This window comes from Cuculus canorus, chromosome 4, assembly GCF_017976375.1.
Source record: "Cuculus canorus isolate bCucCan1 chromosome 4, bCucCan1.pri, whole genome shotgun sequence".
Classification (NCBI taxonomy): Eukaryota; Metazoa; Chordata; class Aves; order Cuculiformes; family Cuculidae; genus Cuculus; species Cuculus canorus.
This window is the reverse complement of record NC_071404.1, coordinates 11,361,425-11,389,198: the sequence shown is the minus strand read 5'-3', so window position 1 is coordinate 11,389,198 and position 27,774 is coordinate 11,361,425. Positions and strand designations below refer to the sequence as shown.

The 27,774-nt window shown below is 38.2% G+C and overlaps 1 protein-coding gene across 6 annotated transcripts in view; it reads right to left on the bottom strand.

Annotated features, from left to right (window-relative positions):
* Positions 1-27,774, bottom strand: part of DOK7 (docking protein 7) — a 72,981-nt gene that overhangs the window by 42,747 nt on the left and 2,460 nt on the right. For 4 of the 6 annotated variants that reach the window (XM_054065019.1, XM_054065020.1, XM_054065023.1 and 1 more), the window contains exons 3-7: positions 27,065-27,310; positions 23,084-23,284; positions 14,864-14,983; positions 7,666-7,773; positions 4,464-5,338 (exon numbers count right to left, since the gene is read on the bottom strand). In XM_054065019.1, the coding sequence (XP_053920994.1) occupies positions 4,464-5,338; positions 7,666-7,773; positions 14,864-14,983; positions 23,084-23,284; positions 27,065-27,310 (1,550 nt within the window). The remainder of the gene's footprint in view (positions 1-4,463; positions 5,339-7,665; positions 7,774-14,863; positions 14,984-23,083; positions 23,285-27,064; positions 27,311-27,774) is intronic. The other 2 variants (XM_054065021.1, XM_009564625.2) reach the window with 1 other exon arrangement.

The following is a 27,774-nucleotide window of genomic DNA, read 5'->3' as shown; positions in this document are numbered from 1 at the left end:
AAATCCATTGTTAGGGGTTTTGTACACAATTTGGAAGATCAAGGCTATTCCCTACCCAGCTGCAGGCTGTTCATGACCTTGGTTAAATCAGTTTAAGCAAAACCACAAAACAGACCTCGGTGCAAAAGGTTCTTTAGAGTTCAAGCCCCTTCTCTGTCAAAAGACACATCAGCTTTGCCTCTCTCTAGGTTTGCCTTTCCCTGTTCTGCAATGCACAATGGAAACATAGATATTCATAGTAGCTCTAGATCTACCCGAGACTCTGCACTCACAGAAGGTTGCACGTGATTAACAAGCCCTGCAGGGACATGATGCTGTATGATTAAATATACTAAGTGTCTGCTCAGAGATCACAGTACAGACATGTGCATGACTTCTCTTAAAGCTGTAAAGCAAAATAAAGGAGTTCCTGCAGAACTGACTAAAAGAGGTAAATTTCCCCCAAGTTAATCACAGCAACTTCCTACCGAAACCAAGATCCACTTCCCTCAGGGCAGTGACCAGATCTCCCTATATTGTGTAGGGAAGGGTTCTCAGAAGCTCGCAGCTGTGGATCCTGCTACCTCACAAAACCCCTAAACACTTTCTGTTCATTGTGAACACGGCATTCCCATATTTCCTCTTACTACAGATAGGCTCAGAGATTCAAAGTTTGAGGCATGCAGCTACTGTGGTAGAAGGAACTAAATATCTCACAGAGGATTTAGGTAGACTGGCTTCTAATTTGGGACCATTGCCTCCAAGAAAGTTTTGGTATTTTTAAATGATCAACTAAAGTAGGTCCCTGAATACCAATACACGATTGATGATAACAGCCACACACAAACTGACACTTTCTTTTCTCCTCTGTCATGGCAAGTTAACTACAAACGCAGTAATCAAGCCTATATTTCTACATACAGAAGAACTTATACTGACATAAAAGAGAGTTTAGGGTGAGCTAGAAATATATAAAAGTCATTCCTACTAATAGACACGTTTCAAGCTGTCAACAGTGATTTCAGTATAACACTAAGTAGTGTGAACAGACAGCCATAATCGTTCCATATTAATTCAACTTGCAAGGAGACAAAAGTCAGGGGATGAAAAGCAGAGCAAAACTAAAGCCAGTACTTGTCAGATGGAAAAGGACAAAACCAGTTGGAAAATAATTTTATTTTTCAGACTTCTAGGAAAATTTACAAACAATGGTGGTGTAAAAAAAGACACCCTATAAAAAAAGGTTGACATCAACTCTCAAACCATAGCATCAAATCTAGTTACAGAGCAACAAGCGTACACGGAAATTATATTCATAAAATTAGTATTAGTTAAGTAGCTGAAAATGTAAAAAGTCTAACAATAAACCTCTAGAGCTTACTCAGAAATCCCATAACAATCCAACATTCTGAACTTAAAATACACTTACAATACACAAAGAATTAATCTCTGCAATCACCTATAGCACGCAAATCACCTGGGCATAAATTACATAGCAAAGGCACACCTTGTGATGTTTGTAAAGAAGGACATCTTGAGCACACTACAATAACATAAAACAAAGCAAAACACCCTGCATGCTTGCTTATTAATCCCCAGTGTCTTGTATGAAATACAATATAGAAATAATAGGAGCAATATTTAGTGACTTTCTTCATGCTGGTTCTATTCTTCATCCAGAGTGAAACAGAAAGGCTTCTTTGCCTTATTTTCTGTTTGAACTTTGACACTTTCCCAGGGTATGTTCTCCCTATGTTCAACATCATCCTTGTCATTAGTGGTGCAGGTAGTTCGTAACTAAGTCAATCCCAATCACAAACGCTACCATGCCTTCCACATATGGATGTCTTCATCCTGCAACCTGTCCCCAACTCTTCACATGTTGAACTGCAATACATGCAGACAACACAGCAAATCTAACCTCAGTTTGCCAAAGTTTACTATGTAAAGGGAGGAAAACAAACAATGCTTACATCCTTTGTTACTGCTGTAGACTTTCATCTCTTCAGGTCACTCTCTCCCTTTGAATAGCAGATATTTAAAAATAATCAGCACAGTTTAATTAACAGCTTAACCTGAAATTGCAAAGGAATTCCAAACACTGGCACACTACAGCATTTTTAATATGAATTTGAATAAATGTGAAACCAATGTGTCTTAGTTAATCTATAAATCACCTCCTCCTGGGCCTAACTGCATCTTAAAATTATTTTATTCTGAGCACAAGAAATAAGAATTATTTTTTAGTTACAGAATATGGATTTGTAATTTCACTGTATTCATTATGAGAAGCCAAAGATTCTGTCCATTAAATACTGCTAAAACAATTCATCTTGATGGTTCAGGACAACGTATGAAAAGGTTATTTTTCTCTTTCAAAAGCTAAAGCAAACCCATGAATCATTCATTTTAATTAGATTTCTTTCTCAAATGCTTATAAACAGGCAGAAGAAAAAAAGATGAGAAGCAGATGTGCATCTCTCATGCTAAAACAAGATTTAGTAAGTCTGCACCAGCGTTTCTTTCAATAAATTTGTGCAAATACTGATAATTCCTGAAATTCTTGCCAACTGATATTATTAGGGCTAGAAGTAGAAACACCATGAAGTGTGACAGCACTTTGCAGTACAAGATGTAGTTGTGTACATTCTTGGGGTCAACGGGCAGTTAAAGGAGGAGTGAATAATTGAACCTTTAATGTCTTGGAAGACAGAACACTCACTTTCAGCTTCCTGTCTGCCACAGATGTCCAAGTTAAACTTTGATAAATTCACGTCTAAACTGACAATTCAGATCATCCAGAAACATTTAAAATGTGAGCTAGTTGCACCCTTAAATAATTCTTTTCTCACTGCCTATCTCCAAGCTGTCTTGGAGCTTTCTGATCCCAGAGCAGAGCCCACCAAGGAATCAGTCTTGTGTGTTTTCCTCAAATTCTCTCTAATTAGTGGTAGACCCAGGAAGCTGGCAGCGGATATACTGCTGTGCACCCCACTGCCAGAGTTGCAGAAAGAGCAAAAGTAGGAGGCTGAATCTCAGGCCCTTGCATCCGTCCAAGCTTTCAGAATTAGGCTAGAGAGCTAATGTGAGCGTTTGTTGCAGATAGCTGGCAAGAATGGTCTTGGAAGAACAGCAATCCTAATGATCAATGTAGACACAACTCTAGCCTGCCACACCAGGGCCTCCCAATCTCCTAAATGCTGAAAGCACACGGCAAAGTAACACCTACAGTGCTGTCAGAGAGAGTACACAAGTACCTCAGGTGGACAGAATTTTCTAGTTTTTAGACACATGAAGGCAGTCAATGATGCAAATGCATGAAATACTTCATGAGAACAATATAAGTTTATAATATTTTTTCTTTCTTTCATAACTTACTGTACATTCAAGTCCTTTTCATAGCAGTGATTTATGTAATCCTACATGCTCAATTAAAACGTACACACCTCAATGGCAATACTTAAATCCTCCAAAAAAAGCACGTCTTGCTGATTCCCTACTTCACACATTCCTTAATTTGAGTGCTCCCTCTAACCTTCCCAGGCTTTCAACAGCTCACCAACAGAAACAGCTTTACCTTCTTCTAGTTTAGCAAACACATTCACCGAAAAAAAGTCTTCTTCAGAATAGGTAAAATCAGAAATATTTCCTCTATGCAATGTACAATTAAGATATAAAACTTACTGCCATAAAAAGCCAAGAATTTAGCAGCATTCAAAAAGAACTGATGGGACTACCAGTCATAGGAACAGATACTGGCAAATGTGTTTAAAAAGGCATATGGATCTCCATGTTTCAGGTTTTAAGTCTTTATATGACTGGTCATCAAAAATATTTCTTCCTGCAGATACACTGTCCTAGCAGTACAACATAGTGAATTTTTGCACACCTCCTCTAAAGCTTGGCCAGTTACAAATACAATACTGGATGGGTGTGATCTGTTATGGATTGCCATGCTAACTTGACTATCTTTTCTTTCCTCGGGGAGAAGTTTTCTTAATCTGGCTTCTTGTGCAAGACATGCGTAAACTACAATGATAGAGAAAAGAAAAACACCAATAAAATAAACAACATGTACTGTGGTCACCAAAAGAGCAGCACGTGTTATTTGGCCTCCCTTCTTTCTTCTTTTGAAATACCAGCAGTAAGACAAATCAATGTCCTTAATTCTGAATTATTATTATTATATGACAAACTCGGCCATCTCCACCTCAAAGTTTCTGTCTCTCTAAGCCACTCGCATACACCCAAAACCAAAACTGGCCTATTCAAAAATAATGACTGATGGCCTATATCATCCAATTTTTCTTGATCAGGCACAGATTTTAAGGAATTCATGTGCTTCCTTATTTGAGCATAAGCAACACAAGAATTATCACCTGTTCAAATTATAAAGGAAACAATAGTATTTATGACTTGCAGCTTAAATAATTTTATATTAATCATGCTCTATTGTTAGCATCTGCTCAGTGTTAGGTATTTACCTTTAGTCCACCACAGATTGGACAAGCTGAAAAAAGAGCTCTTGTCATCCCAAGGTGGGGGCTACATGTGTCACAGGGGTCAGCTGAGGCCCCACTAGGTGGTGAAAACTCACTACTTTTGGAGTCTGACACCTGTCCTGGTGGTTTTGTGTCTGACCACCTCGAAACAAAATCCACATATGTCTCATCACTTGAGTCCTTGCTGCTTTCTGCAAGTAAGGATGAAGGCCTCCCTCTGTCTTGGCTGTGCTCAGGTACCCTGCGTGCTTCCAAGTGTGGTAATAGCAGTTTTGAGTCACTAGCACCTTGAGACGATGGGGCCTGGTCCTTCGGTAGCGTGGAATATGAGCTCTTCGGTTGCACATCTTTAGAAGCTGCCTGTAACAAACTCCTGGGTATATCATAAACATGTCTGAGAGAGCTGGGAACCTGATACTCTGATCCCGCACCTCTCTGGGGCTCACTGTGAGGACAAGTACATAAGCTCTGATCTGAAGGAAAGTTCAATGGCAAGCTTAGCAATGATCCAAACTCATCACCATGGCAAATGTCCAAGCTCCCAGCATAAGAAGAGAAGCTTCCAGAGTAAGAAGAGTGACTACCAGTAGCTATTCCACTGTCAGAAGAACTCTGACGACCTATTTCCTGTAGCTGTCTGGATCGGAGGGGTTTTGGAGGTGGTTTTGTGGTGCCATGTGCCCCTTCTGGAAATGTTTTTTCTTCCCCAAGATGAATGCCCTTTGCAGCTGCCAGTCCATGACTCTCTTGAGAAGTGCTAGCTGAAGACTGTTCAGGCCAAATTGTCAATCTGCTCCCAACACTAACATCCGAGTGACTGGTATCGGAAGATGAGCTTGAAAGACTTCTCTCGTCTCCTAGAAAAGAAGAAAACACATCAGCCTACATTTAAAACACAATTGACAGAATGAAGCATGAGGAGTATGTACAAACAGAAAGGACCCTAAGATTCCATCTGTTTTTTGTAAGGAGAACTTCTGTCAGAAAGACAGAATTCCTGCAATAATTCCTATCCCCACAGGAAAAATAAAATTCAAATAACACATTACCTTGCCATAACTCTACCACATCATGGAACATAACTCATTCAGGGCTAAATTTTTAGAGTTTATGCATCAAGTTCTCCCCTCTTTAACCATCTTTTACTTCTGTACAGTTAGATGGTTTATTTTAGATACTCCTGTTTTATAACACAGAGAATAGTCACGAAGTCCCAGGCTCAGAATAGCTAAGGATGCTCTGAAGAAAACCTTGTTACTGTAACCCAAAGCAATGTAAGATTTTTCATTGTTTCTATTTGATCTGAATCAACCAAATTATTCCTATTTGTACTCTTATCTCTATTTAAATCTTATCTGAATGACATCAACGTGAGTGCTAGAGACTGTAAAAATAAAATAAAAATTAAGATTGCCCTGTTCTCTCCTCTCAGCTCTCCTACACTGTACTTCTGATGTACAAAATGCAACCATACATCTCTGTAACAAACAAAAATGGAAATACTACTATTATAAAAATGTTTACATATCTATATACACAAAGATCTTCCATGATTCATTTATGCATATATTGCAAGAATTTTTTTCTCACTGACAGTTGCAAGGACACCTTTACAGGTAACTACTGCTATCCAAGACAGATGGAAGAAAAAAATTAAACACTGGCATGAAAGGGTGTAAGGACAAAACACAAACATCACACAAACACATACACAAAAACAAATAAACAAACAAAAAACCACTTTCTTGTAGTGGCACATACAGTCCACAATGTTATTTCTTTCTTTCTTTCTTTCTTCCTTCCTTCCTTCCTTCCTTCCTTCCTTCCTTCCTTCCTTCCTTCCTTCCTTCCCTCCCTCCCTCCCTCCCTCCCTCCCTCCCTCTTAATAAAAGCAATTTGAAAAAACACTGACAGTAGGATCATTTTATAGGTATTTTAACTAGTTTCACTGATTTTAGACCTTGGACAATAAGTTGCCAGATAGGGCAGAAAGAGGACGGGTCCACTGCAAATTGTGACCTAAGGTTCTAGCATTACTAGGCTATTTCTCTTCTCAGGTGTTGAGGGAAATATTTAGAACAATTCTGTTGCTCTTCATGGAGTAATTCCTGATATATACTATCCCAAAATATCAATGTCTATCCCATTAAATCTAAACCTTTCTTTTCCCTCGATGCCCAGTGCATGACACTGGCTTGATGCCTGCGTAAGTGTAAGTCCTGAGATTAAATTATACCACTGTCTAGGCAGAAGGCATCAATTACAAAAGTATTAGTGTAGCTCTCAGCAACATGCCCAGAAGAAGAAAAAAACCATGTTCAATAAAAGATATATGTTCAGGTTCCTTTAACCTGAACATATATTAACGTTTCTTTAACCTTCCTTTTCTGGTTGACATACCTACAGAAGCCCTTCTTATTATTCTTTGCTTCCCTTGCTAACTTCAGACTCAGGTGCACATTTTCCTTCCTGACCTCATCCTTACACAACTGGGCAGTGTTCCTGTACACGTCCCAGGTTCCCTGCCCCTGCTTGCACTGCCTGTGCAGTTCCCTCTTGCGCTTCAGTTTGACCAGCAGGTCTTGACTCAGCCACACTGGTCTCATACCTTCCCTGCCTGATCTGGGGACTGAGCACTCTTGCACTCTATCGAAAGCATCCTTAAATATTGGCCAGCTCTGTTCTGATCCCTTGACCCTGAGGACCGTTTCCCAGGGGGTCCTACTGACTAAGTCTTTGAAGAGCTGGAATTTTGCTTTCATAAAGTTTAGGGTCCTGACTATACTTCTTGCTTGTCCCATATCCCTCAGGACCTTGAGCTCCACCAATGCGTAAGCACTGCAGCCCAGGCCACCTCCAATACTGACGTCACTGTTGAGCTGGTGACCATCAGGTCCAGTACTGCATCCCCTCAGGTAGGGTTGTCTATTACCTGGGTTAAGAAATTATCTTCAATATACTCTAGAAATTTCCTGGATTGCCTATAGCTTGCCATGCTACTGTTTCAGCAGATGTCAGGGTGGTTAAAGTCCTCCAGTAAGATGAGAGCTTGCAACTTTGAAGCCATTTCTCTATTATTTTTCTTTTAACCTCAGCATCTTATAATTATATACATACGCACATTTCTAACGCCTGGGAAGGAAGGAACACCATTTATTTTTATTTAAGTAAAGATATTTCTTACCTCCGCTGCCCTGGCGACTTGTATGAGACAGTAAGCTCAAGCGCTTTTCTAATTGCAAAGCTTCATGAGCCAATCTTTCTTCTGAATAGGCTGGATTTGTACTTGGATCTTTAAAAAGGAACAGAAAATAAATAAATAAATAAAACATGGAAAATATATAAAAAGTCAATAGCTACAGCAATAATTACCATCTAGGAGGTTCAGAGGAACAGAAAACTAATGTCTGACCTGGAAAAGTTGTGCTGACTTCACTAAACTCATTGGGAATTTTATCATTGAGAAAGATCAAATTTTTATCCTACAAATTTACAAATCTGCATATATAGAGTCACAGTCATTAAACTATATGATACCATCCAATCCAGATCACCTGTTGTCAAAGACATTGCTTTCAAGTTTGATATCCAGAAGGTCATTGAGTTCAGAAGTCAGAGATGAAATAAGCAGCTTGGTGGCTCTCCATATTTATTACAAGACAAGTTGGAAGAATTAAAAAACACTACTAAAGCATACTGTAGTGAGTTTGCTGTTCCAGACAAAATTACCTCACTGAAGAAGGCTCCTTGCACTCCAATAGAAAGACTAAAATTTATACAAAATATGGAAGAACTTTTACCAGAAAAATAGGCCAGTTTCCTCTAAATCATTTTGTTCCCAACCAGGCAAAACAATAAAAGCAGAGTTTGGAAGTAATCATAACCATTATCCCAAGAGAAATCTTACAGGTTTCTTCAAACAGCACTGACAAGTATGTCATCTTCAGTAGTTGCAAAAGTTATGGTCTGCTAACTTGTTCATCATGAGTTTCAGTAGGTCTTACTAATTATATAAGGAATGGAATTAATGACAGATAAAATAGATAAAATTCCTCACAATTGCTGCTCTCATATATCTGATCAGCTGGGAAGTAGCAGCACACCACGAAAATATTTAATCACTGAATCATCTGATAACAGGAAAAGAAGGATGAAAACAGCTACACATTGCTGAGACTGAGTTAGTAAGATAAAAATCTGTTAAAAGTGACAACAGAAAAGTTTCCTTTTGATCCCAGGTCTTTCAGTTTTAAAAGACCTGGGTTTGATCTTGTCAACACAGCAGTGAAATCAAGCTCGTAATCGGGGGAAGGAGCATTGCCATGTCAGCTGAAGCTCCATGGGAGTCCCTACATTGTTAACTACTTAAAAGATAAGTTGTCAGATCTGCCCTCTCTAACCATATTTACTCTCAGATCTGTCCTGGATAAATCCCAGTGTGGCACAGGAGCACAAGCAACAATGCAGAACTTCTTTTCCTGCATAGAGGTGGCTTCCATCTTTTGCAGTCTGCAGTCTTGATAAGATTAGCTGAATAAGCCAGACACACACAGTCCTTCTATAAAAGCATATTTTGGAAATTGAAGTTCTAACACAGACAAGGCAACAATGACTGTGACAAATAAAGTCTGTGACCTCTGTGCCTCCCAACTCAAACAGTGCTTGATGTCAGTTTCTGACACCTTCCAAACTTAACTTTAAGAACAGAAAAGAGGACTGTTTAATATGGGTTATCTTGTTAGGTCTCCATTCCTTCTTCCCTGTAATACAACTCATATTAAGCATTGACTAGTTCAAACCTGTGTAACTGCTTATTCAAACAAAACCCCCAAAGCATTCATATGTACCTCTGCCAAAGGAAAAGAGCAGATTTGGCCACCAGCACCTATGGTGCAACTCAGACAGGTCTATGCAAGGATCTGCTCAGTGGAATACAGTGACATAGTGTTACAGGCTCTTGCTTGAATCTATTTTTGAATGTCCTCTGCTCCAGTTACTCTGCAGTATCTAATTAAGTGCCCTTATGTCCAAAAAACTTCAACAAAGATATTCTACAAGTACTTTGAGTATAAAGTTGGCATAGCAGATCAGCAAATTAGTCAAATTAAGGTACAACAGACACTAACATTCCCACAGCAAAGAACTGTCAGTAGGAAAGATCTTTCCACTTTCTTCAGGATATGTTTACTTGATAAATATAGATTTTCAGAATGTTACTACAGAACATACACAACTATTCGGTTTTTTTAGCAACTGATATATCCCTGTTACAAACAGCAAAAGATAAAGCTAAAAACCTGATCTTGCAGAAATGGCCTAAAATAAAATAAAAAATGGAGAGGTAAGATGGAAGTTGAACAAAATCAGTAAGTTTGCATTTCACATGTTTAATTGCTTCTAGAAGCTAAATTCCCTATCAGCTACGCAGATATAGAACACTACATATTTCACTCAAGAACATGAAAACTCTATGCATTCTCTATGCATGTCTGTCCAACAGGACTGATAATTTTTTTGGCTACATTTCCACTGAAGGATTGCCTATGTATGAAAGGTGTGTATAAAATTGGGTCCTAGTTACGTGCTGTGACCTTTCATTGTGCAGCTTTGTGGAAGATAGATTAGAAGAAACTTTTCTCAGCAGGGATTTAGAAATACCTGGAGAAACAACTTCAAAATCTGTCAAACATACATAGGCTTCAAGTCTTAGGCAGATATTAAAAAAAATTGCCCATCAGTCTTACTGAAGTTCTTGTTTTGCCTTGTATCTCTGCTGATAAGCAAGATTTCTAGGGAAAGCACACACAACCCTATTCTCCAGAAGAAGCAGATTCTTATAACAGCATTTTTTGTTACAGACTCCCAAGCACAAATGAAGTGGTTTTCTACAAGTTCAGACTGAAAACCGAAGTCACTAGCAGTCACCTTTTAGAGACCAGTCTGTATTGGAGGGCATAACCTATGACCTCTTGTCATGTAATTGTAATATGGCCTAAAAATTGTAAAGACAAGGTTTTTTTCAACAGTAAAGTGAATTTGTTGGCATCATCCTATACCTTGTTGATGCACAATACAAAGCCTATAAATAACTGCATAGTAATTTGCCATATTACAAACTCAGGAGGACAAAAGCAGCGTGACCGGTATTGCGACAGCTGTCCAAGGAAGTTCGGGCAGCTTCTGCCCACACAACATCCTGCAGCAGGTCCAACAACTCTAGGAGCCATTCATTTCCCAAACTTTAAACAAATGTATCCTATAACATGATATACTCCCATACAATCTAGGCAGTTAGATTCACCCAAGTCCTTCAACTAAGAAGTGTTCTATCATTTTCCAAATAGAAATAGATGCCTTGTTATTAACAAAATTCTTTTGTGCAAGGCAATCTTTGAAATCCTCTTAAACACTGCTTTGGGGCAAAGGGAAAGGATGACATCGAATTTGGCTGGACTAAAATTGCCTCTGACAGAGATTTTATTTTTAAATTATGTTGGTGGACATTCATTAAAGTCACATCAGCTGCTTATTGTGGGAGATTTTGAACACTTTGATAACATATGAATAAAGTGTTAGAGTAATTCAACGCTCCATGTTTTTTCAGTAAGCGCCTGTCAGGAAAAAAAAATGTATTGTATCATGTTAAGTCAACAGCTACCTAAGATATGCTTGATTATATTCATATTTCAAATGCAACATTGGTTAATTACTTCATTAAACAAAGTTAGATAAGTTAGGATGAACATCTTTCCTTTCCTTCTTCCTTTGTAACTGTAGGCACATTTGCAAATCAGGCCTGGACCCTCACCTTCATGCTAACATCTCTACACCTTGTAAGATGTCTGGAGGAATGAAAAGATGTCCTAAAAGTTTGAGGAGGATCCACTTGGTACAGATACTGCAGAAGGCAGCCACAGAGCTGTCTTGCAATGGCCAAAGGTGTATCAAGCTTCAACAAAAAGAAAGAGCATCAGATAGATCCTCAGCAAGCAGCACAGCACACTCTCCAGTCAGTCACAAAGCAGCCTGAAAAAGCTTCCAAGATTAAAAGAGAGCATCAAGACTATCAACATTACAATCAGGGTCTTTCCAGCCTGCAGGACTAGACTATCCCGCAGCCTCAGCCAGATTTAGAGAGTACTGAGCTGCCAACTGATCTACGGTATCAATGATTGGCTGTCGGCACTTTGCTACATTCACGTTTGGCATTCAGGATGAATTTTGCTCGTGAAAAGAAGGAATTCAACACACACCTGATAAACAAACATTTCTCAAATCATACACATGCAAACAGATTACAAACCATGCAATCAGTGATTCATTACTCTGTCAATACCTAGACCTCTGTCAAGACAAGAACATAAAATTCTCCAGTCTGTTTTCTAAATATCTTCTCAAGAAAAAAAGTTGCAACTTGCCAATTGCAGCAATTATCTTCCAACTAGTAGTTGGGGAAAATAAGCCATCCAAAGACCTCTTGTCACTCAAATGAATCATTTATTTAAAACCCTACACTGCCTAAAACCGTCTACAGATACCTACGCTACCTTTGCAGTCCTACTCAATACCATATGTTTTAATTTTGAGACCTGATCGCGCGGCCTTTAATGAATCAAACCCTCCAGTTTGCTAATGGAGCTTCCGATAAGAGTATTTTGGTACAATTTTGTAGAATTAATGGACTCCCAAAATAAGTACCACACAGTAGTAAACTGTAAAACAGCTAATGTTCTTTTCCTTTTCCATTCTATTTTGGATGTATACATAATCGTGAGAATATTCATATTCATTTGATGCCCATTTCCAAAAGGTCACAGAATAATTGAGGTTGGAAGGGATCTCAGGAGTTTGTCTAACCTGCTGCTTAAAGCAGGTCAGCTATGAGCTTAGACCAGATATTGATAGCTTGCAATGGTCAGTCAAGTCTATGAGTTCCACTATATAGATTTTAATTACATATTTTATAGACTGCATAATAAAATACATAGAGTAATCGTATCTCTTTGTTATAAGAACATCAAGATTTAAGGAAGTACGGTGTATCTTTTAAAACTACAACCTGAAAAGAAGTTGTGAAAAATGTACTAGAGCAAACATCCCTTGCACACATAGTTTAAAAACTCCTTTGGGGTACTAGGATGTTCACATTTGTTTAAGAACCACTATGGCAAGTAAAAATAAGAAAACTGGTCATTTTCCAGCACTCTTCAAACCAAAGCAATAAACTGTGGAGAGAAGGCTGCTTCTTATAAAATCTCTTAAATTACACAGAATTAGAATATTGCATATATGAAGCACAGTTGAGGCTGTGTAGCATTCTGCACTGCAAGAAATATGAACAGCATCGACTAGATGTTTCTTGGTAGAATCCTCAGTCTGGTATGTTTGGTCCTGTTACCTAAGGTGTGTAGATGAATAATCTATTTAAGATCCAACCTTTTCAAAAGGTTGGGTGAATTTCAACACTCTTGCCAGATACAGGATGCATCTGGTAGAGACTTGACCTTTTCAAGCAATACACTACATTTTGTGTAACAGCATACTTGATAAAGAAAATTAGTTTACAGATTAATCACTAGTATTGTACGTGTGCATGTGCCTCAGACATGTCTGTGCAAGCTTCTGCATGGGATAATATATTAAGGGGAACATAAAAAGAACTACTGCGAAGGGGTGTGTATACAGGGCATGAAAACAAACTGGAAGAGAAATGGATAAAAACAGAGGGAAAAATGAGTTAGAGAGGTCAAAGTAGCTTGAAAAGGGGCTGCAGAGGAGCCTGCAAGAACATGAGCACACTTCCCTACAGAACTCTGCTCTTGTTGAGGGAACCAAGGTGAAATTGAGTGGCTGAGTACATCTTCACCTCATTTTAGCATCAAGTCCATCAGGTAGAGAAGACAAATGAAAAAGACCTCAGAAAAGAGGTCTTCCTTTACAAATATCACCAAATCATCCCCAGGACATTCCACATTCACTTTATGCACTTCAGTGAGGACAGAGTTCTTGAAGAAAAGGAACATGTTACATGGCTGTGTATAACAACCCATAAACACCACAGTTGATAACCTAGTTGCAAAAGCAGATTTATGTCTACACGCTTCTAAAAAATGATTTTTCAAAAAAATATGCCATCTAAAATTGAAATTTAAAAAAAATTTAAAAGAGACAACAGAATAGTTCCTTGCAGGTTTCATTTTTCTAGACAGATTTTTGTTAAATGAAGGATTAAGAAGTTGTATATGTGTAATACAGTTTTAGATATGCACAAAAATAGGCATTCAAGTGCAAAGCTTTAAGTATCAACACTGTTTGGGTTCTGTTCTTGTTTTATTCTTGTCTGCTTTTTTTTAATACTCCACTTAGTTGAACACAAACACAAATCACCATATAAGAAGAGTGAGGTTTCACTGCCTGCTATTCTATTAGACTGTTTTATTTACTTCAGTGTTAAAACTATGGGAAAAAAAATTAACTGAGCCTTGTACCTTCTAACTATGCATAATTTATTTTCACAAGTTTTGCATCCAGATCTTATATTTTCTATCATATTTCCTTCCCACAATTATCTTAATCTTACAATAGCAATAAAACCCTATCAAACACCTTTTAACTGCCTAATACTTAAACAGAAACTCTTAGATATTTCTGATAAATCCTGCATCATCCTTCACCATTCTTGTAGCCTATTCCCATTGTATCCCACTGCCACTTCACAGATATTTTTCTGCAATCTAATTTCCATGCTCCTGCCTTGTTTGACAGCCATTCCAACTTAATATTATATTTCTTCATCTGCTAAAGTCAAAAGGTAACAGGGCTTACTATGATGCCATCTAATTTCCTCTCTGAACAGTATAGCACATGCAGTATTTAACATGACATAGGAAAAGGAATTTAATCCTTGCACTTCACAAAAGAAGCTTAAGCTGCAAAAATGAAATGTGATACGGAGGCCTCAGAAATTTTCCTAAGATCGGCAAGACTTAGAACTAAGTGTTTTGGATGAACTCAATATGCCCCAGGAGTTAGTCTTCTGTTAAAATATCAAAATACTTATTCAGACATGGGCCCAAGTTGAATCACGTAAGCTTGAAACTAAAGGTTAGTGTTTCTTTCAATTCAACTTGCCATGTTTTAGTACTGTCAAATGAGAAAAGGCTAAAGTTAGCAATATCACCAGAAATATGAATGAGCCCGAGCAGCAGGGGAAAACGGAGTATATTCAACTGACAAATCTGTATTGTGCCATTTCAGAATGAAAATCTCTTTGCTGTTTCTACGCCTTTAGTGTCTGCAAGCCGTTCTTACAATCACAGCAATAAGTGCAAGAGATGGCAAGTTCCTACTTTACTCAGTTATTCTATACTTCCTATATTAACCTGGTAGGACTGGACGTAAACCAAAAGGGCCTTTTGTCGGGGAGATTCCACGGACGATACAGTCGAACAGAAAGCTGATCTGCTCTCCTTCAGCACAAGAAAGGAAAAAAACACCAGCCCCTGCAAGAAAACACAACATAAACACGTGTTTTTCACCTGGATACATTAGAAATAGATTTAGCTGAAACTGTTTATAATATAGCTATCAAAAGAGCATTAAGTTCAAGCCATGAAAAGAAATCACAAAATATGTTTTCCAGATAAAAGAAATAAGAAGAAAAAAATCAGGTCAGTACACATACTATATCACAAATATATACATAAATTCAGTAGCTACCTAATAATTTATCCTAATTTTCTTAGATTCAGGCAATTAAAGCAATAACAAAATACAAGATATGCTCTCAACAGCTGTCTGGGTCTTCTATTCTTATTTACCCCTAAAATTTTATAGATCAAATCTTAGCTACGCAGGTGTCAGGAATATTTATAGTGTCTTCATCAAAATGAACCAAGTTAATTCTACTTTTACCGAATTTTAACTAAAAGCAGCTTTTTATATCCAAATGAGTCAAGATTTGGTTATATTGCTGGATTACAATATAAAATTTCCTAGACCAAGTCCTATGTGTCTATTCTTAACAGAATGTAACACGATTCCACAAGTTGTCACCAGATCTTTACCCTTTGCTCTATTCTGATATTTTGCTTTCCATTCATTAAGAATAGCCCCAAGCAAAATTAGAATGAGAATCACTAAATAAACAAACAAGTTCCGAGCTGGTTGATATATGGCTACAAGGACAACTCACAAGACTAGAAGTGCTCTGCAGAACGTTTTAGTTGAGAATTGCCAGTCCAAATATTACTCGCATCAGGAGAAAAAAACAAAAAGTCTAGTTCACCTTTTTGATGGTTTAAAACACTAGGCAAATGCCCCCCCCCCCCCCCCCCCCGGATAACCAGTGACTTCAGGGGGAAAAAAAAACCCAAAACCAAACAGTAATGAGACACACAAGGAAATGAAATTACTATATAGGCCTTGAAGAAGTCTGTTAGTTCACCAGACCCATACACACTAGAAAACTACAATAATAAATCTTAGACTTGCACTCGGGTTTTGCTTATCACTTTCCTAGGGACTTGGGCACCTAATCTGAGTGTAAGTTTCACTTCTGCATGTTTCTCACCAATTCTGAGTGGCATTTATATTTTTGTCAAGTTTACTTTAAGCAGCAGAGCTAGTCTTGACCAGAATACCTGCATCCCCATCACTTTCCACACATATCCTGTCATATCCAATAGGATATTCACATTTCACTTAAGCAATGAATAATCTTTTGACTGTTTGACAAAGGGCTATGGAATTCAAACAAAGAGGATAATAAAAAATGGACCATAAACGAAACTAACTATTTTAGTAAATTAGAAATCACAAACAAGCAGTAAACTGACTACTCTAGAAAAGCATATTCTGGTCCATGCTCTTTTGTCATTCTCAAGTTATGTCGCATCTAACTCTCTGCCTACTCTGCTTAGATCTATTCAAGATAACATTGTTAACAGCATCTTTGTAACCTGATTTTTCACTCCAAAATATTTGTTCTTCTTCAGCTCTTACCAATCAAAACTTCTCCAGCCAAAGAAACTGAAATCTTGTTCTTGGTACAGTGTATTTCATTTGGTGAAGTGCTATAAATTCAATGGGAATTGGAATTCACTTGCTGGTAGTTAAATTTTTATTTAAGGGCTGGCTTGCCAATCATTTCCAGGCTACAAGTTCTCAAACATATTACTTGAGATTCAGGACAGAAAATATTTAAACATTAAGCTGTGTTTAGGCAACTGAAAAGATGAACACACATTAGCTCATGAAACATAAACCAAAGGAAAGCCTACTTAACTCAGCACTTCTGTGATATTGTTTTTTATCATTGTTTTTAAAAACACGATTGTCCCACAACTCCTTATGGCACATATAAACATCCTGGCTTCAGGATGTTTATCAAAAACTATCTAGGTACCTGCAACACTAATCACACAGTCTGACAGGTATGAAAGTTTCTGGTGGTGACTCAATAACATCCCATTTCCCCTCCCCAAGAGATAACAAAGATTCAGAGAGTACAATATTAGAAAAAGCTGGGTATGAAGTATGTATTCAGGAATTATTTGAAATTCAGCTCCTCCTTTGAGCTGCCTTCTCCCCTCCTGGATTAGACAGAGTATAGGGAAATCAGTTTGCCTAATCTTGGAAACTATGACTCCTCCCCCTTGAACCACACTGATTCGAGAAGACAAGATTCCCTTTGTTGAGGGAGCAGGATAGCACAAGGCTTTGCTAGGCTCTGAACACAACCTTCCTATCCCATACACAAATAAGCAAGCAGGATATAGAGACAACATAACAGAGGACATTCATATCTCAAGCACGGTGATGGACTATGCGGATGACAGTTCAGGACAATCCTACACCTTCACATTACCATTCAGGAAAAGAAGATTCCTCAAATATTTTTGTACATAAAGACTACATCTGGACCACTTTGTTCTTTTACACTGTTGTCAAGAGTCCTACTTAAAGTCCTGAGAGGCTCTACAAGCCTTGAACTTCACCAGAAACAAAAAAGTAAATGTGTGCCTGTGAGCTGTCTGCTTAACTTAAAGGATGATTTCCACAAAGAACTATCAGATATCTGGAAAGCTCAAAAAACAAATGTAGCAGCCTCTATATAACTACTACTAACAGTATATGCATGTGTGCACGTAGATACAAATCCAACATACATACTTGCATAAAATATTTCTTTGTAAATTCTATTATTCACATTATCACCGTAATCACTGATCAACTCTCACAGAAAATGTTTTCTTTCTTGTTTTGCTAGGTAGAAGCAGATTGAAAAGGAAGGAAGAAGTCTGGGGGTCGTTGCAAAAGATATAAGGAGAGATGAATGAGTAGATAAGGCTTATCTAATTATTTTTTAAAAGCATATATAAAAGCCAGCAATTACATTTCTTTTCCGCTTTCTTGAGAAAGCTGAGAAATCCACTACTAGGAATTACACATCTCAGTCATGTGTCGGAACAGATTTGGTACGTAAGCATTTGGAAGCCAAGGAATATGTGGTACACACCACTTGAATACTACGCAGCTGTTTATTAGACTGAAGAGCTCACTCACTCACTCTGTCCATGGGGAAGAGACTTAGTGAAAAGTAGCCTGCAACCACTTGCACAAGACTGAAACACTAAGCCAGTCTCTGCAGCAGCTCACAGTAAAGTACCACATAAACTGCTAAACATTGGGGAGAAATTGCCAATTTCATAAAGCTTCCGATTATTATTAAATCTTGTTCATGTTTGATTTTAATTCATCATATTAAAAAAGTAAACCCATGGGCAAACACAATCTAAAAATGCACAATAACAAAAAATTACTTAAACATCTGTACTGTGTGTGAAAGCAGGTAGGGTCAGACACTTCCCATGAATTATTACTCCTAACAGGTGCCAGACAATGCTAGAGGTTCATTTCCATTGCTTACAGAACAGGTAGGAACCACGGCCGCTCAGCTGATGGCAATTATCATGTTGTCCAACCAGTATGTCTCAATCCTGGCCTTGAGCAAACCCCTTTGGAAGGTATCTCAGGCTGCCTGGCTCAGGCTGCTCTTCTCACTGGTGAAAATGACAACAGGTGTTCCCATTGTTGCCAACTAGGACATGGCCATGACTATTATAAACAAGATAAGAATATTTGTAGTCTGCATTAGGCCTATGTAGGAAACAGAACAATATCTGCACATAAACACAAGTTGCAATCTACGTAACTCAGAAATTCCAGATGTTCAACCAACTCTACTGCTTCCAGTTTTCAAATAAATTCCCATTTGCTATAGGGCTTCTCCTCTTATCATTTGGCCCTTCCAGATACGCTGGCAGCTACTTCCACTACTTCAGAATGATTTTTTTAAGAGCTCCTTGCACAAGTCTTAGAAGCAAAGAAAGGAAGAAGCACCTAATTTCATCAAAACATTAAAAAGATCCCAGAAATACTTCTGCCTGTCCTGCAACTAGCAGCAGAGTATAATTTGTTCTTTCAAAGGGCACCAAGGGTCCTACAGGTGCCTCTCTTCTAGGAGACACTGTTAGAAAACATGAGGCTGCTTCAAACTAGGCTCTGGAGTTAATCCTGAAGTACTGGAACATTGCAGAGCCTGAATTCTCACAGCATTAATATGACCTTTTATTACCCTACTTGAATTTTTTCACACTCCCCTCAAAGAAAAGATTCTCCTGGAAACTGCTCATTTTAATTAATGCACACTAATTGAGCTAGCAACTTAGGAAAGTGAGAGGTTCTTATTATCCAGCCTGCTAATTTAAGTAAACCTCTCAATTGATTCCTAGGCTCAGATGCCCTTTTTTTTTGCAAATGGTATGTGTGATTTAGCTTCAGCTACAGAGAGGGTGGGGGTAGACAAATTCTGCCCTAGAGATGAACTTACTGACAGCTGTCAGAAGGAGAAGGAATTTCCTTATCTCTAGCAGTACAATCGTAGTGTTAAGAGCAAGAGAAGGTCAAAATGTAAATGCTCATTTTCCTACTTAAGAATAAATCAGTGTTATCCACCTTGAAAATGCACCTAGATTTAATGTTAGAATTCTCAGATGGTTTCCCTCTACCTGGATTGTGCACCAAAACCTTCAGAGTTAAACAAAACCTGTACTGAGTACCTAATTCAAAAACATAATTAAGTATTTTACATTTATGAATGTAAATACTTACTTCTTATGAAAAATTTTGTGAGGGGGCAAGGAAGAAAACAGATTTAGATGCTTTTAGACCTCAGTTCTACCACAGAAATATCAAAAAGTAAGCTCTGCTTCTGTTCGGGGGCTCATGGGTTTTTTTATGGAGAGGAAAGGCAATCTAACCACAAGATCATCAGCTCCTTTTAATAAGGTATTTATTACAGTGGTATTTAAAACTTCATTAATGGGTTAGTTAAAATTTACTAATCCTCTGCATTCAGAGCTTCACAGGAAGAACAGAAGGAAAGATATGGTTTAACCTATAGGAAAGTAATGTTAATAACAGTGTGTGTAGAGTATTATAAGCTGTTTCTATGACAGAGTAACAGGGAATGCTTTCATTTAGGAATTAAAACAACTTCTTTAATAACATATCGGGTTTTTTTCCCTCAACACTTACTTGTCCTATTCCTCAGTTACTTCCGAGGAACGAGGTAAAAGTTAAGATACCTGAAGAAAGGTGGTCTTTCCTTTTACCAACACTTTCCTGTTAAGAATAATCAGAGTTATATTTCCATTTAGGTCCTATTTACAAAAAGTATTTTCTTCTAGTGGTAGTATTTAATGAAATAGTTAGATTAAACACATATTTTAATGTCACTATGCTTGCAGATGTGTCTAACTGCTCAGTTAAAAGCATCAGCTCCTTCAATAAGATAAGCTTGAATTCAACATGTGAAGCTTCCATGTGGCAGGCTATTTTGTACCAAAATGAATATGATGTCCTTTCCTTTGAATGCACATGGGCAAGGAAGAAGCAAAAACACTCCCACCCCGGCCATGGCAACTGAAAGTTCTCAGCTACAAGGCCAACATAAAACCAACATTTCTTAAGAAAAAAAAAAATATTAATATAATGCTCAACAATGTAGTGGGACCTTTTCGAAAATACTTGTCTGTAATTCTAATCACTTGTAACAAAAAAAAAAAAACAAAACCAAAACAGGTACAAAGGAGAGCCAGAGATGAGCTCCTGTAGATAAACGGCTGAGTTTGTTTAACTTAGCAAAAGTGACAGAGAGCATAAACAAATGCTCTATAAATATTTAGCGAGGTAAGCATCAGGGAGAGAGAGAGGGAAGGAGAACATTATGTTAAAGGACAATGTTGGTACAACAATAATCTAGAGTAAAAGAACAAATAAATTTAGGTTGGAAATTTTAAAAATATTTATGAGATCATAGATATAAAAGTATCTTCGAAACTCAAGACCACATTTTAAGCCTAATTCACACTTTGATTCTTTTTGAAGTATTACAAAGTCATGACAACACCAGTGTTCAAATTAGCGTCAGATTATTTCTGTACACCTCACCACAAATTGAAAGACCATTTTAATTAATGGTGTATCAAGAAATGCATAATATCTTCCTGGAATCAGAAAAGCTGCCCTTGAAATCTAGGAGATCATATTTGTTGCTCTTGACACCTGTATCATTTTGCACCAGAAATCTGTGTAAGCTTAAGGGAAAGGAAAACAACAACAACAACAAAAAGCATAACATAAGAAACTTGGGTGCTACAAGCTCCAGCACCTACACTTTCACCACTTTCACACTTTATCATCCATCCACATTTCATGCTACATGTTTCTTATACAACTGGCACCCTGGCTGATGGACTGAACAATTTCGGGTTTTGTGCAATGTGAAGATATGCAACCTTCAGAAAACTCAATAATCTCAAATCAGTTTAAATTCTTGGAGCACAGAAATTGCATCAAATCTAGAACAAGTGACAGAAGAAATGTCACAATTTAACTAAAGGACATAAATGAAGGGTTATTTATATACCCTGTTATTTCTGAGCTGTCTTATACAACTCAGATTTAAGTTTGGGAACTAATCATTTAAGCTCAGAATCAGTGAACACAATATAGTGGTGGATTTGGCAGTGTTAGGTTAGCAGTTGGACTCAATGATCTTAAACCTCTTTTCCAAGGTAATGATTCTGGGATTCTATGAAGATAATCAGCACAAATAAACAGGCAAAATGCTCAGGTCTAGAAGAGAACCAGGCATTTTCTAAATTCTTTGGTTCAGGCAGCCACTAAAGAAAGATGCTTCCACACAGAATGGGTGATAAATAAGCCAGGACATTTCATTTTGATCTGCAAATATCCTTTACTTTTTTGCTTTCAAGAATGAAAGCCAGAACTGAAGTCATATCCAATCATCAACATTATCATAAAAAACAAATATATTAAAAAGGAGTCCTAAGTATCCATTCTTTATACCTTACCACAATGTCCCTCTCAAAACTGCAGTATATCTTGGATATACTCTTTATGTGTGTTGCAAATGCTTTATTAGTCAGTGCTGAACAGTTCTAGAAAAAGCGTGAAAGAAAAAAAAACAAACAATTCATTTATTTGTTTATTTGTTTTAAAAGGGAACATAAACCCTGGAATCCATCATTATTTTCTTTCCCCTTCCTCCCTAGATTTCACCAGAAGTCCCGAAGAAGAATATCTTTGGATTTGGATGAGCTCTGAAAACTTCTATTTTTTCAATTTGGTAATTGAAGATTATTTTCACATATTTCAGCAAGCAAGTCAAACAACTTCACAGCTAAACTGGCAATCTGCGCACTCACTTGCACTCACAGATCACCAATTCAGCACGGCTTCAAACTCTGCTTTTGAAGTTAAAACCTTATTTTTCTAATGATGTGTAAGATACTATACCAGCTGAATGATCTTTTCAGCTCTTACATAGGAGCTTTCCATTTTATAATAGCTGAAGTGAGAATGTGAGGAGTTCTAAACTGGACATTGGAACAAGAGATTTTTCCCCATCTAAAGGAGTGTCTTAGCTGCCAGGCTACAGAAACTACCTTCACTTGCTTGCTTGCATGCTTTCGTTTTGACCCCACGAGTCTCATGGTCCCATAAAATGACAAAGCTACTAAGAGGGAAGGGAACAAGCAGAAAATCCTAACTTTTAGGAACTAGAAGTCCTCTGTGAGATTTACATATCAGCATTTACACAATGAGAGCCTTGATACCACCTGTAACCTCAAGGCTCAGTATCACTTTCCCTTTGCAAACAATAAAATAATTAATCATAATTTTATAATCTGAACATTAGACCATTTTGCCTTACCTCTTGCATGATACAAGCTATAAAATTTTATTACCTTATTTTTGCTCTGTGTCCAGAGCAGTTGACTAAACATCTTCTGGAGAGCAACAGGGCAATGTTAGTCAGGACTCCACATAGTCACATTTTTACTGAACACTGTAGAAATCTAGTCAGTAGCATAGACCCTCTGATATGAAGCTGCTTGCATGACAAAGCAGCACAGCTGGTTCTGCAAATTCCATTTTGAACAAGACTAGCATTTACATTTCTACGAAAGGTATCAAACAACTTCTAGAAAACAGGTTCCATTTGTACTTACAGAAGCCACACCTGGTTCCCCCTTCAAAGATGAATCCATTTGGGACCGCTCCATACCGACGCAGATCTGAGAGCTTCCATTGCCCCATGACACTAGGAGGAAGGTCTTTTGCAAGGACGAGAATGTCATTGCAGAAATGCAGGATAGCAGGCCCACTCTCTAGTTTAGTACCAGGTGCTACAAAAACTTGAAATCTATGAACTATCAGATAAGGAAGAAAGAAAACATTACTACAGAAAAAGGAAGCGAGGTATCCTTGACTTATTTTATATAAATCATTCTGTTCAGCTGTGATATGTGGACACACCACAAGGCTCTAGCGTAAAGATTCTGAGCCCAGAAAGCCCTGTGTGAGTAGCTATAAACTCATTACCCACTATTATGCCTGTTTAGTATCGCGAAAAAAACACATCTCGTCTTAATGCTACAAATGATTAAGTTGTAACGCTACATTAATTTATCCTATATCTTCCAGGCTACTCCCTGTCTCAAATAAGTCAATTCTCCAGCCCACACTTCAGTTACTTCTTCCATCCTTGCTATACGCCTGTCCTTTCCTTCGTGTATGCACACATACACATAACACCATGCCCAAGGAGCCCAAAAGACAAGGCTCAAAGAAGCAGGCAAATCTCAACGAGAGCTCTGTCACTGACTTATTTGTGACCTTTAATAAACCACTTTACTCCTTCCCTAGCAATGAAGTGGGGAAAATAACATTCTTCCACTTTTGTGACTCTTTTGTTAATTGGTGATTCTAGATGAGCAGACACTTAAAATTACTAGGAAATTAAGTAATTCATAGGTAACAAACATTCTTGGATGTCAGTTAATTCTTCATATTTCACAGCCTAAACTACCAAAGAGTGGGGCAAAAAAGAAAACACCTGCCTCATTCAAGTTTACAAAATTCAAGTTCAAATCCGAGCTGCAGTATCGCCTATACTGCAAAGGTCCTTGCCTAAAGTAGCAGCTGTTCTAGGCTGGTCTCCCGTCTCCTCCCCCAGAGCTGTTGCATTCTGCATAATAAGCTATTGGGAGCACTTCAAGGGCTCAAATCTCAGTGTTTCAAAGGAAGCAATTTAAGTGAGCAAGCACCTAATTCTGAAACACCTGTTTTGACCTCCACTGCTCCTCTAGTTTCTTTCATCTTATGATTAGACAAAAAAAATGAAAAAAAAAAAAATCCATTGTGGCAGAGAGAAGCATCAGGACTGTTACATTTCCAGTCCGAAGGTTTCAGTGGAGCATTTATCAAGAAGCAAACAGATTTAGCTTTTGGTTATCCATCAAAGATCACACAAACAGCTGCCTGCCTAAGAAATCTACAGTGTAATTTCCAGGTAGCCCTACTTCTTACAGCCACTCTTCCCTATGCTTCTTCAAGCATCATGAATTGCAGCTAGGTCCCAGTCCTGCTTCTCATCTAAATACTTGCTATATTCTTAGTTACCATCTTAGCTGTAAGTCAACTCCTCATCTATGATGTGCATTGGGTAAGTTCCCTAAGGCTTCAGCAGAATTAGCCACAAAGTCATTCAAGTGAAATGTGCAAGGAGACAGAGATAGATCTAACTAACCACAGCTCTGCTTACAGCCTTGCCAGTAGTACTGCTAGGGAGCAAATCAATAGTCACATGATGTCCCCTTTTGGGCATGCAGTTGTTACACAACCTACTTAAACACAAATTATGAGAAAGATACAGAAACCATCTTGATGAAAAACACTCAGAAAGGAATCTTTAACGTCATTTGGATCCCTCTGCCCAGTTCTTTACTGGCAATTAAAACGTGGGATGGGAGCAGAAGCATCAGAGTTCTTTTTGTCTCATAAATGAGGAACGAAGCACACACTTCACAGAATCAGTTGCGAGTTACAACAGCTGCCAAAATCAAAATGCTGCAACTCGGATTCTAGACCACAATTTAAGAAAGCATCATATCCAAATCTGAATAAAGCCAAAATAGGAAACCCAGATCTGGACATAAAGCTTTTGCCATATGCTGCATTCTTGGTCGACTGGAATTATTTTCAAAATTCTCCCCAGCCCTCTACTTCTACTAGTCTAAAAAAAAAATAAAATAAAATAAATAACATACAGGGCTGAATATACCCATGAAAAAAAGGTATTGTTTAAGTTCATCGTTTCCTTTAGCTAATATTTTTGGCTTCACAGCTATCCACTTCCTCAGTATGAGTAATGGGCTCAAGCACTCTTCTCACACCTGACCTATACCTCAACTCATTCAAACCCACTGTTTTCTTTTACCCCAGCTCTTTTGTTCCAGGAGTCACATCCACATCACCTGCTAAAAACGAAGAGAAGTCACTGAGAACACCAGCGCAAGCACTTCCATTCTGTGGTCTTCATTCAAGAACAGCATCAACTCCTTTCACTTTTTTTTTTTTGCTTCCCAGACTCTGAGGTCATCTGTCCATAGCCTATTTTTATCATCTAGGCATCCTGCTTCAAAGGCACCCTTACTATGCTCTAAGAAAAAACTCTAGTCTCCATCCTCTCTTCATCTAAGTCTCCACTTTATTCTGTCTACTTAAACTACGTTCACCTTGAGTTCTTTCTCCTAACTGAACCTGCACCGAAAGATAAAATCCTGAAAAATTTTTCTGCACTCCAGTCTATCCTTCTTCCCTAAAGCTTTTCTGCAATCAGTGTTCTACAAACTATTGCCAATTTCAACCAATTATACGAGTTTTTTTTCTTCATTTCTTCACCTCCACAGAAATCCTCTCCACCTTTACTGCACGGACAGATATATTGTCTTCCGATAGGCTCTATTCTTATCTCACTCACAGCTTTCCTTTAAAAAAGCTCTTCTCTGCTTCTGCATCACACATCCTATCACAACCATAACCTTCGCATACAGACCAAGATTAAACACCCTCTTCATCCCAGCACTGCATCAGTGCAAGATCATGAAAACCAGACCTACCCTGTCAAATTCAAACTCTCCTTCAGGCTGTAGGACAAGTCAATGCTACACATAGATCCCAAATCTAGTAAAGGAATAGAACCAGAACACAATACAGCTACTACGTCTACCAACTACTCCAGCTACTCATGCCTATATTGCTCAAAACCCCCCTCTAACCTTTCCCTTTATGCAAAGCTTCATATTTGGTAGCTCCAAGGGATACATCCATACATCTCTGATAATCCTCTGATGTATCTCTTCTGATAGTACTACATTCTATTACTGTAAAATTCCCAGGCCATCTTTCCGTGTATATTCTGAAAAGGAAGGAGTCCACAAATGCAACAGATGGCAAAGCATTCATAACAAATTATTAGGATGACTAATGTGTCTCCCACACACCTACCCTCTTTCCTTAATTATGACTAAACAAACATAAGACAGATACTATGGATTACCAATACTCCTTGTTCACCATTGCATATTTTAGAGCTGGTAACCAAGCAAATAAAACAAAAGGATGCATAAGAGTGAAGTTAGCTGGAAAGAATATGGCTGATGACATTCCTTATTGCAAGATGTCTCTTCCTGAAAGGGAACACTAGCAGCAATAAGCATCACCAATGCAACGTCAAGTAGGCAGCTACAAAAACTGGGACTAAACTAGCTAAGTTCAACTCAGGACTCTGCTTCTTTTAACTCAGGCTCCCTCTGAATGCTGTTGCCAAAATCCCCAAGCAAATTGTAGGATCAGGTGTAGGAGTCTGATCACTTTGCTTCAAAGCTACACATTTGCAGTGCCAAAAAATCAAAACTAAGTTAAGAGCTCTCATAGTTATCAATCAGTATTGGGCAGTGATACAATCAAAACCTATCATAAGGGATACCTACTTGAAGACGTAAGTGGAAGACCAACCTCTTCACTCTCAAATAAGTGACAGTCTTCTCCTTAACTGCATTTTATTTGCATTTTAGCTATGCTTTTCTTTCTTTTTTTTTTTTTTCCCCCAGGGGTAAAAAAGCAAAGTGCAAGAAGACAAAGTTTACCTTCCCCCAAACTGTGGCGGATTCTCACATCCCATGCATACATTGTTTCCTTGTTCTCAAATCCCAGCATCACAACTTGAGAGAGACAGATGATTGCAAGCGTGTGATTCAAGCCCTCATAGGAGAGCCCAGGATCCAAGCCACAGATGTCTTCTAAGGTCATGCTGCTCCTCTCCTTATGCCCTTTTGCTCGTTCAGATTTATCCTTGTACACCAGCATGAGCAAACAGTCTAAAAGAAGCAAAACTGTCAGAGATGATGAGGCAGAACATAGAACACAACACATTTCTCAGTAGTCTGCTTAAATATAAAGGTGCTTTAGACAACTGCAGGGTCAGCCTGATCAGCTTCCCTCTCCCACCCCCAAGTATTTTGCAATCCTTCTTTGAGCAAACACTGCAAGCACGTTTCAAGAGTAATCCGCAGGCTCAAAAATAAGGGGTCAAGTAAAAGCTCCTCCCTATTTTACTTTCCCAAAATCCAGTAGTTTTCCAGATACTCTCTGGAGTCTGCAAGGAACTGGCTTATCAATTCTGAACATCAGGCGTTACTCTGTGATAGCTGTTCACAGCACAAACACCAAAGACCTAGAGGCTATTGTCATCTGTATTTCCATTAGAACATACTGAACCACAAATGAAATTCTTTCAGTAGTTCACAGATTACTCAGCTACTAAATGGCGAGCAGACTGCACTGCCAGATTGCTAGT